Source organism: Lutra lutra, chromosome 1 (assembly GCF_902655055.1).
Source record: "Lutra lutra chromosome 1, mLutLut1.2, whole genome shotgun sequence".
NCBI lineage: Eukaryota > Metazoa > Chordata > Mammalia > Carnivora > Mustelidae > Lutra > Lutra lutra.
This window is the reverse complement of record NC_062278.1, coordinates 208,596,214-208,606,718: the sequence shown is the minus strand read 5'-3', so window position 1 is coordinate 208,606,718 and position 10,505 is coordinate 208,596,214. Positions and strand designations below refer to the sequence as shown.

The window sequence follows — 10,505 nt, the reverse complement described above, 5'->3', positions numbered from 1 at the left end:
ACTTCCCCGTTGGCCGAGAAAACTAGCGCCAGAAGAGTAGAGGGTAGATTCAGGGTGGGACTTCCAGCCCGCTCGGGGTGGCCTAACGCCAACGGGGTTGAAGTTAGACCCGATGGAGGATTTCTCGCCGCCTAAAGGGCTGCCTAAAGCGTGAGTGTTTGGGCAGCTTCAGGCTCTAGCCCAGGAGAGGCACGTCCCACAGGCAGCTTGGGACCCAAGGTGGAGAATGGAGTGGGTTGAGGGAGGGACTTCCAGCTGGCGACGGGGGTGGGGGGGTGGGGGGGCGGGAGAATTGCAGGCCAGCCTGAGGGCGGAGGCACAGCCGGACGCACCGAAGGGGGCGACCCGGAGAGGATGCTAGCGCACCGAAGTCACCCAGGGCCAGGGAGCTTGGCTCGGGCGGGGCGTGGCCTGGACGGGGCGTGGCCTGCAGTCCCCTCCCGCCCCCACCCTCAGCCCCTGTGGCTGCCCGACCCGCGGGAGTCAGATCCGCGCGCGCGGCGGAGCCCGGACCCTCCCTCGGACGCTCGCACCCGGCCATGGCATCACTGCCGCCACTACTCTGCCTCTTTGTCGCCGCCGCGCACCTGGCGGGGGCTCGAGGTGAGGCGCCCCTTGACCCCAGCCCAGACCCCTAGGCACCCTGGCAGCCCGCCTGGCTTGCAGCCGCTTCCGGAGCAGAACCGGGGGATCCACTCACATCCGCAGGCCCGGGTCCCCCTGGAGTGAGGGGGCTTCGGGGACATGGTCTCTTGGGGAGGGGAGGAAACCTCTCTGTTCTTTTCCCTCCTCAAAGAGAAGTAGGGGCACTTGGAATATGGATATGAACCTTAGGTTCCCCCTGGCTTCCCCGGGGACCCCAGGGGGCCTGTCTCAGCGCTAGCATTTGGATTCTGAAGCACCCGATACTTGCCCAGGATTAAGGGGCCTGAGCCGTCCCCCTCACATAACTTCTCTCCTCCTCCACATACACACACACCATTCAGAAAAACTCCCATCTCTGGAACACCCAGTGGAGAGGGCACTGGATCCATTTCTCAGATGAGGAGACTGAGAGACAGGGAAAGGATTTGTCTGAGGTCATTGTCCAGCCTGGCTATCTTAGATAACTCAAGGTCAGAGACGCCAGGTTGGATTCCAAAGACTTCCCAATGCCAGCGGGGGCCCCAAGTGAAGGGATGGAAGGCACACGGAGGGAGGGACTTCCAGCCAGCAAATGGATGAAGGGGAATGCAGAGTCACCACCAACTGAGCTCATAGCCACCGAGTACACTCAGGGAGAACTGGGTCTGGGGAGCAGGGCAGATGCACAGATTTCCCCAGTCCATGCCATCAGGGCCAGGGCAGAGAAAGGGATGGGGCTGCAGAAGATTGGGGGTAGGGGGTCACAGGGAGGCTTCGCCTGGAAGGGGAGGGGGAGGTCCTGCATTCCTTGGGGTCAGCCAGAGTTAGCTTCTGGCTTCTCGGAGCCTCAATTTTCTTCCCTGTGAAATGGGGATGATCATGAGAGCACCTTGCACAGAAGCAGATCACAGAAGTCTCCATCAGCATGCTTCCTTCCCCCCTCACACTCCTCACCCTATCCACAGTCACCAGCTCCCCTGAGGAGCCCACAGCAGCTGCGTGGGGCTTTGAAGGTCCGTCACTGCGCCCTGGACAGTCCTCACCAGCCCTGGAGGACTGGGAAGGTGAGTCATCCCGGGTCCAAGTCCTGACTCTGCTGTGGACTTACTGTGCAAGCTCTGGCTGGTGGGGTCATGTGAGGACGGGACACAAGAGGTAGAAGGGCCCCGTACCATCCTGGTCCCCAGACATGGTGGCCCCTGGCATAGGTGTCCCAAGAGGTCTAAATTTTGGAAGCAGAGGGGTGAGAGTTCAGGCTGTTTGTCAAGGAGGAAACCAATGGAGGGTGTGTGTAGGGGGGTGCCTCCTCCCCGCTACTGGAAGCAGCATGCAGGATGCTTCCAGTGGATTCCAGACCTCTAGTTCTGGAACCTGGGTCTCTAGTTTCCTAGCTGGGAAATTCACTCTCAATTCAGGAAAGGAGTGAGCACCCCCTAGTGGTGGTGGTGGGGGGGAGGTTTGATGGAAGCGGAATCTGAGCTCTGGGAGGCCCGGCCCTTCCCACCTGTGGCTTCTGTGAAACAGAGGTTGCCTGGTGGGTTTCCCCTGCAGTGAGCAAGGGCCCAGATGGCTCTAACCTGGAGTGGCCAAGGCGATGAAAAGCCACAGCTAGGGCTGGTCTCAGGCCCAACTCCTTCTGCTGCCCTTGTACCTCCTCACACCTCAGGGGTTCTGAATTCTGAGATGGGGGCAGGCTCAATTCTAAGGTTGGGGACTGGTGAGACAGTGGCAAGATGTCAGCGTGGCAAAATGTCAGCCTGCACCGATGGGCAAGCTCAAGAATTGGGCAGCAGAAGTGGGGCTGGTGCTAGGGGAGGCCAAACCCCCACTCCCGCCCCCCAGGATCCCTTTATAACTCCTTCTGCCGGAGTACCCTGGATCTGGGCGAGGTCATGGGCGGGCTGCGTCAGCCGGTGCGCATTGGGTGTGGGGTGACCATTTTAGACAGAGGGTAAGGCCCTTACCTGGGAGATGGGGGTGGGTAGGCAGCTTCCCGGGCCCCTGCATGCACTGATGGGGCCCGACAGGCTGCGGCCCGGGTCCCAGCGCATGCGGTTCCCGCAGAGGCCAGCGAGTGGACGTCCTGGTTCAACGTGGACCACCCCGGCGGCGATGGCGACTTCGAGAGCCTGGCTGCCATCCGCTTCTATTACGGACCAGCGCGCGTGTGCCCGCGGCCGCTGGCGCTAGAGGCGCGCACCACGGACTGGGCCCTGCCATCCACTGTAGGCGAGCGCGTGCACTTGAACCCCACGCGAGGTTTTTGGTGCCTCAACCGTGAGCAGCCCCGCGGCCGCCGCTGCTCCAACTACCATGTGCGCTTCCGCTGCCCTCTCGGTGAGGGCGGGGTCTGGGGGCGGGGCCTGCGAGGGGACGGGCGGGGCTAGGGAGAGGGCGGGTCATGCTGAGGAGAGAGTGGGGATTGGCCGGGATGGATCATAGGTGGGTGGAGCCTGAATGGATGGTACCGGAGGAAGGGGCAGGGCTGGGGAGGTGGGCGTGGTTAGGAGGAGGCCTCAGGAGCCGGCAAATTCAGATAGGGGCAGGGCTTTCGAAGGGAGGGCCTGCCAATAGGGGCCCAGGTGGGGCACAGGAGGTATCCCCAGGAGCCCATTTCCCTCCTACTGCCCTCATTTGTTCATCTGTCACTCCGTTCTGTGGGGGAGTGTTTTGGCCCCAACTATGTGAGGGATGCAGGGAGAACAGCAGGGCTAACTTCAGGGAGCTCATCTGGGGTTGGGGGAAGTGGGGCGGTGTCTCAACCGCGCCTTCAGGTGCGCCTGGGGAACAACTGATGGGGCCAGTGGGCAGGGCCTCTGTCTGGGGTATACCCACCCTCGGATGAACACGGTGGGGGCACCCTCCAGTCCCACATTGTTACCAGATTTCCAAAGAGGCGCAGTCCCTCACCTTCCCCCCTCTCCGTCCTTACCGCAGAGGCCACGTGGGGCGCGTGGGGCTCGTGGGGTCCCTGTTCAGGGAGCTGCGGGCCAGGGCGTCGCTTGCGCCGCCGTCGCTGCCCAAGCCCGGCTGGGGATGCATGTCCGGGGCGTCCCGTGGAGGCTCAGAAGTGTGTAAGGCCTACATGTCCAGGTAGGAGGGATGGGGCCTGGAGGATAGTGTTGAGTTAGAGGCGGGGGCTGGATGCGGCCAGTTTTGAAGGGTACTTGGGGGGCAGAGGCAGGTTGGGATGGAGCCTGATGGGGCAGAGGGGTGGAAGGGAAGAGGTGGGTCCTGGAGGGCCAGAACTTGGACCACATGGAGACTGGCCCTTCTTTCCCTTCTGGGGCCCCGAGGAGCATTGGTGAATGCATACATCTGGATGGGTGGATGCCTTGATGGTCGCATACAGGCGTGTGTGGATCCAGTGGGCATTACCTTGGGTGCACCACTGAGTGTCTGTATGGCCTCATGGACGCGGACACACACAGAAGCTGGCTCACAGATTTGGGGTGCACACGTGTAGCATTCACAGCCCCCACCGGCCCCGACGCCTACGCGGACACACGCTCACACCCTGGCAGACACCATGCCCAAGCCCTCCCAGGGCCAGACACCAGGCCAGCCAGGAGGCGACTGGAAATTCCGATCTGCCTGGGCTCCACAAACACGGTCTGGAGACTGCACCCGCAGAGCCCATGGCAGGGTGGGGGAGCACGGTGGCCAATGGGGTAGTGGGGTCCCCACCCTACCCCGCCTGGCTCTGCCCTCCTGACGCCTCTGCCCTGAAGTTTCCAGCGGAATTTTCCATTTTATGGAGAAACCGCAGGATTGGGACGGGAGGGAGATGTTCTGAGCCCAAGACCCAACCCCTAAATGGGCCCCCAGCCCCTGCTGGACATTTTCTTTCCTGCTGGAAGGAGCCTCTCTGTCTTGTGAGAGTCCCCTCTCCTGTCCCCTCCTCCAGGGCATTTTCCCTATCCCTCAGACCACAGGTCCCTCCCTCTGCCCCAGTTCTGACTACTCAAACCACATATCCCCACTCACACTAAGGGTTGTTCCAAGCAGGGCCATGCTGAGGCCTCTGAGGGGCACAAAGGGGAGTGTCTTGGCATCTTTGCTGAGTGACTGAGTGGAAGGCCTGCCCCAGGAGGGAGTGAAGAGGCTCCCCTGTCCCTCTGCTTCCCTGTGTCCCCCAGGGTGCAGCTCCAAGACCTGCAGGTGCCCTGAGCACATCCTTCTGGGCTTGGTGGTCACCCCATCTGGGCGTCCGCTGCCAGGAGCCAGGGTCTCCCTGAGAGACTGGTCTGGCACTACCGCCATCACTGATGCCCATGGAACCTTCCGGATGCCTGGAGTCTGTGCCAGTAGCCGGGCCAACGTCAGTGCCCAGATGGATGGCTTCTCTGCAGGCCTGGGCCAGGCCCAGGCCAATGGCTCCATCTCTGCTGTGGTCACTGTTGTCCTTAATAAGTTGGGTAAGTGCCTCCTGGCAAGGAGGGTGAGGGGGTTTCTGAGAAGCTAAGAAGGAAATTCTGGATGACGCCAAGTACTTTGGAGGATGCGATACAGCATGAGGTCAATGGGGAAGAAATAAAATGTGACATGGACATTGGAGAAGGCATAACACTAAATATGGTATCACAGAGGGAGTGAATAAAATGTGAGACATTGGAGAAGGTACGAGGTGAGACAGGGACTTGCAGAGGGAAGCATTAAGATGGGGGCAGTCAGATTAGTTGGCTCAGTCAGTTAAGTGACTCTTGATTTTGGCTCAGGCCATGTTCTCAGAGTCATGAGATCAAGCCCCGAGCTGGGCTCCATGGGGAGTGTGGAGCCTGCTTACCATGCTCTCTCTTCTCCTGCCCCTCCCTGCTCACACATTCTCTTTCTCTTTAAAAAAAAAAAGAAAGAAAGAAAGAAAGAAAAGAAAGAAAAAATGGGGCACTATTTTGGGGCACCTGGCTGGCTCAGTGGGCAGAGCATGTGATTCTTGATCTCAGGGTCATGAGTTCCAGCCCCATGTTGGGCACGGAGCGTACTTAAAATTTAAAAAAAAGATGGGGCGCCATTTTGAGCAGCCTTGGGATGAAATTGAATGAGGAGGTCATCGTAAGAGGCACAGGTGAAACAGGGCATCCCTGGAAGGGAAAGGATGGGGCCCTGCCATTGGGAAGGGTTATTGGGAGAAGTTGGGATGGGGCAGGGCCCTGACCTTTGCCACCTTTGGCCCCAGAGAAGCCCTACCTGGTGAAGCACCCCGAGTCCCGAGTGCGAGAGGCGGGACAGAATGTAACCTTCTGCTGCAAGGCTTCAGGCATCCCCCTGCCCAAGAAGTACTCCTGGTGAGTGCCCTGCCCCACGCCCAAGGGCCTTGCACCCAGCATTGTGGTTCCACTGGGTTTCTCCTGATAATGTGGTGCTTTGGAAACAGGGAGGTGGCTGCTCTGCAACCTTCCTGGGCTGTGTGTGGGGCTGGGGACAGGTGCAGCCCCTTCCCTACGCCAGGGGCCTCCATGGTATTGCCCATCTGCCACCCAGGTTCCACAACGGGACCCTGCTGGACAGGCGAGAACACAGGTATGGGGCCCATCTGGAGCTGCGGGGGCTGCGGCCAGACCAGGCAGGCACCTACCACTGCAAAGCATGGAATGACGCAGGGGCTGTGCGCTCGGGCACTGCCCGCCTCACTGTGCTTGGTGAGCACCCTTGGCCCCCCAACCTTGAGCGTGCTCTAAAACTGAACTGAGACGTAACACCAGTCAAAGTCAACCCCAAATGGAGCCCCAACTTTAGACGGCTCTCTTTCCATGCCGAGTCTGATCCCAGGCCCCCACCGAACCCTTGGGTTGAGTCCTGACCCCAGTCCAGGCCCCCAAACTTCCACTCAAATGGAAACCTCCCTCTACCTCTGATCTGATTGATTTCTCACTCTGCAGCCCTGGGCCAGCCAGCCTGCAATCCCCGGCCCCGAGAGCACCTGATCAAGCTCCCAGACGACTGTGGTCAGTCTGGCAGTGGCCCCACCTACTTGGATGTGGGGCTCTGCCCCGACACCCCGTGCCCCAGCCCGGCAGGCTCCAGCCCCCGGTGTGGGGACACAGGCTCCCGCTGCTGCTCTGTTCGCCGCCTGGAGAGCAGGGAAATCCACTGCTCCAACTACGTCCTCCCGGTCAAGGTGGTGGCTGAGTGTGGCTGCCAGAAATGTCTGCCCCCTCGGGGACTGGTACGGGGACGTTTGCTGGCTTCGGACTCAGGGGAACCCCTGAGCTTCGCCCAGATCCTGCTAGGCCAGGAGCCCATCGGATTCACCTCCTACCAGGGTGACTTCACCCTGGAGGTGCCTCCCTCCACACAGCGGCTGGTGGTAACGTTCGTGGACCCCAGTGGGGAGTTCATGGACACTGTCAGAGTCCTGCCTTTTGACCCGCGAGGGGGCGGCGTATACCATGACGTCAAGGCCATGAGAAAGAAAGCCCCCGTCATCTTAGATGCCAGCGAGAGCAACACAATCCCTCTTGGGGAGCTGGAAGAGGAGGCCCCTCTGGGCGAGCTGGTCCTTCCTGCGGGAGCCTTCCGCAGAGCCGATGGCGAGCCCTACACCGGGGCTGTGGAGGCCCGGGTGACGTTCGTGGACCCCCGAGATCTCACGTCGGCGGCCGCCGCCCCCAGTGACCTGCGCTTTGCGGACAGTGATGGTGAGCTGGCCCCGCTGCGCACCTATGGCATGCTCTCGGTGGACCTCCGCGCCGCCGGCTCCGCGGAGCAGCTGCAGGCGGGGCCCGTGGCAGTGCGCGTGAACGCCGGCCAGATCCGTATGGCGGGCCACGCGGAGGCCCTCAAGCTGTGGTCGCTGAACCCTGACACAGGCCTGTGGGAGGAGGAGAGCGGCTTCCAGCGGGAGGGGTCGGCAGCCCCTCGGGTCCGCCGGGAGGAGCGGGTCTTCCTGGTGGGCAACGTGGAGATCCGCGAGCGGCGTCTGTTCAACCTGGACGTCCCCGAGCGCCGCCGCTGCTTCGTGAAGGTGCGCGCCTACGCCAACGACAAGTTCACCCCCAGCGAGCAGGTGGAGGGCGTGGTGGTCACGCTGGTCAACCTGGAGCCTGCCCCTGGCTACTCGGCCAACCCCCGTGCCTGGGGCCGCTTCGACAGCGCGGTCACCGGCCCCAACGGCGCCTGCCTCCCCGCCTTCTGCGACGCGGACCGGCCCGACGCCTACACCGCGCTGGTCACGGCCACGCTGGGCGGGGAGGAGCTGGAGCCCGCCCCCTCCCGGCCCCGCCCGCTCGCGGCCACCGTGGGCGTGGCCCAGCCCTACCTGGACAGGCTGGGGTACAGGCGCACGGACCACGACGACCCGGCGCTCAAACGCAACGGCTTCCGCATCAACCTGGCGAAACCCAGGCCGGGCGACCCCGCCGAGGCCAATGGCCCGGTGTACCCGTGGCGCAGTCTGCGGGAATGCCAGGATGCCCCGGTGACCGCCAGCCACTTCCGCTTCGCGCGCGTGGAGGCCGACAAATACGAGTACAACGTGGTCCCGTTCCGCGAGGGCGCGCCGGCCTCCTGGACTGGAGACCTCCTGGCCTGGTGGCCCAACCCCCAGGAGTTCCGGGCCTGCTTCCTCAAAGTGAAGATCCAGGGCTCCCAGGAGTACATGGTCCGGGCGCACAACGCGGGGGGCAGCCACCCGCGAACCCAGGGCCAGCTCTACGGGCTCCGGGATGCCCGCAGTGTCCGAGACCCCGAGCGCCCCGGCACATCCGCCGCCTGCGTGGAGTTCAAGTGCAGCGGGATGCTCTTCGACCAGCGTCAGGTGGACAGGACGCTGGTGACCATAATGCCCCAGGGCAGCTGCCGCCGTGTGGCCGTCAACGGGCTCCTGCAGGATTACTTGGCACGGCACCCCCCACCTGCCCCGGCTGACGACCCGGCGGCCTTCAGCATGCTGGCCCCATTGGACCCTCTGGGTCACAACTACGGTGTCTACACGGTCACCGACCAGAGCCCGAGGCTGGCCAAGGAGATTGCCATCGGCCGCTGCTTTGATGGCTCCTCTGATGGCTTCTCTCGGGAGATGAAGGCCGATGCTGGCACAGCAGTCACCTTCCAGTGTCGGGAGCCACCAGCCGGCCGGCCTAGCCTCTTCCAGAGGCTGCTGGAAGCCCCGGCAACAGCGCTTGGTGACATCCGCAGGGAGATGGGCCAGACGGCCCGGGCACAGGCTCAAACCACAGGTCGCCTCCGTACCCGCCGGGGCAGGGCCGGGCAGTGACCTGGGCTCCTGGCCTCACTCCTCTGCCTTGCCCCGGACTCCTCTGTACCTGGGAAGTCTCAGCCCCCTTCCCCATATGCTCCCTTCCCCCAGGTTTCTGGGCTCCCCCGTCCTCCCCTGCCCAGAATTCAGAGTCAAGACCTAGGAGTGTCCAATGGTGGAAATACCAGGCAGGGGACTGTTGCTGTGTGACACAGAATGGCGTTCTTCCTGATGGCGGGAACCAGCATCTTGGGAGACCATCGGGCATCTGACTGAGGCCTAGGGGGGATTTGCTCCCAGCTTGCATGCTGGCTCTGATTTTATGTATGTTTTTTTGACCTTGATTTCAGATATTTTGCCCCTTGAGATTTCCGACTGTCGCCTGAAGCGCCCTCTCTGTGTCGCTGAGCTGGGTGCTATGTTGGGTCCTCTGCCCCAAGCTTTGTTCTAGGGGTTATTTATTGAAACGAAGCCCATGGGGCTCGTCAAAGGGTTTGGGGGGGGGGCGGTGTCCTGGCCCAGTGAACGTCAGGCAGGGGCTTCTTGGTTCCTGGGGCTGAGGGGCACAATTCTCACAGGTTTGGTGCTTGGAGACCCCCCCCACCCCCAGGGGGGTTGGGGCAGGGAATCAATTAAAGATGCTTCATTTTCAACTCATGGTGTCGGTCTTAGGGCGTGAAGATGGAGACTGGGGCTGCTGGCCCCAGACCTTGGCAAGCAGACACCCGGACACGAGTGTGCGAGCTGCTCAGAGGACTTGGCGAGGTCCCAGATGGGCCTCAGGCTGGCCTGTGGGTCTTGGCTGAGGCGCGCAGAAGTGTGTCTGTGACACGTGTGTGCAGAGCTGCCTCGTGGGCAGCCCGAGCCTGTGCGGCCCTGACCGCTGAACACAGTAGCAGCTGCCGCCTTGGCCTTCTCTGAGCCTGGCTGTGGCCGGCGGCTCCCATCTGGCCCCACGCCCGAGGGCTGCAATGGGCAGGGAGGGGGCCCTGGCAGGGGCGTAGGCCCCCAGGCGCCAGGAGCCGAGGCTGCTCTGGACTTCTCAGCCAGGGCCACGCTGCCCCGTCCTCCGCCCCACCCATTGAGGCCTGGTCACGCCTTGGCCACATGGTGACCAGGCTGCCCAAGGCCACGGCCCCAGACCCTCTCCCTCTGCAGGTTGGGGCTGGAGGTGGCAGGACGCTGTGGCTGGCTCTCGGTGTCCACCAGCCCTCCCGGCACCCCGTGGCGCAGGCGCTGTTCTGACCACATCCCCACTTTCCAGACAGAGAAACTGAGCCCCCAAAAGGAGAGGAAAAGTGCTGCCTGCGCTCTGGGGTGAATCCTGGCAGGAATAGGGCTGCCTGGATGGCCCAGCGGCTGCGCTCCAGCACACGCGTGAGACTCCCTTGGCCCCAGGAAGGCGTCAAAGCGGCTTGGTGGGGACCTGGGATGCAAGGCATTGTGCCTTGTTCATCGCCCCAGGGATGGGGTGACAGCAGGGAGTGAGGGTGCGGGGCTGTTCCCTTAAGCCAGGGTATGCTCGGGCCCTCTGCACACCCACCTACCCATTTCCCCTTCCAGCGCCGGCCTGCCCGCTCCGCCACTTGCTGCCCCCACCCCTCCCGCCCATCCCACCATCTACCTGTCCAGCATTTGGAGATGTCAGCTCTGTGCCAACAGCCAAGGTCTGGAGAGGGCCTGG

The 10,505-nt window shown here is 62.6% G+C and overlaps 1 protein-coding gene and 1 long non-coding RNA gene across 2 annotated transcripts; one reads left to right on the top strand and one right to left on the bottom strand.

The window, feature by feature from the left end:
* Positions 1 to 473: 473 nt before the first annotated feature.
* Positions 474 to 9,474, top strand: CILP2 (cartilage intermediate layer protein 2). The gene is made up of 8 exons (XM_047696156.1): positions 474 to 603; positions 1,590 to 1,688; positions 2,689 to 2,961; positions 3,562 to 3,717; positions 4,764 to 5,042; positions 5,801 to 5,909; positions 6,106 to 6,263; positions 6,504 to 9,474. The coding sequence occupies exons 1-8, from the start codon at positions 540 to 542 to the stop codon at positions 8,837 to 8,839; spliced, it is 3,474 nt and encodes a 1,157-aa protein (XP_047552112.1). The 5' UTR covers positions 474 to 539; the 3' UTR covers positions 8,840 to 9,474.
* LOC125081667 (uncharacterized) lies at positions 497 to 2,715 on the bottom strand. Its single transcript, XR_007121772.1, has 3 exons — positions 2,589 to 2,715; positions 1,733 to 1,846; positions 497 to 1,484 (listed from the first exon to the last, which is right to left on the bottom strand). It is a non-coding gene; the product is annotated as an uncharacterized LOC125081667 (long non-coding RNA).
* Positions 9,475 to 10,505: the final 1,031 nt, after the last annotated feature.

What these genes read in the sequence shown, in the direction of transcription:
- CILP2 (XM_047696156.1), top strand. Translation starts at nt 540, where the DNA reads ATGGCATCACTGCCGCCACTACTCTGCCTCTTTGTCGCCGCCGCGCAC. An exon ending in GCGCTTCCGCTGCCCTCTCG is followed by an intron (nt 2,962 to 3,561) that starts GTGAGGGCGGGG and finishes TCCTTACCGCAG; the next exon opens with AGGCCACGTGGGGCGCGTGG. An exon ending in TGTAAGGCCTACATGTCCAG is followed by an intron (nt 3,718 to 4,763) that starts GTAGGAGGGATG and finishes TGTGTCCCCCAG; the next exon opens with GGTGCAGCTCCAAGACCTGC.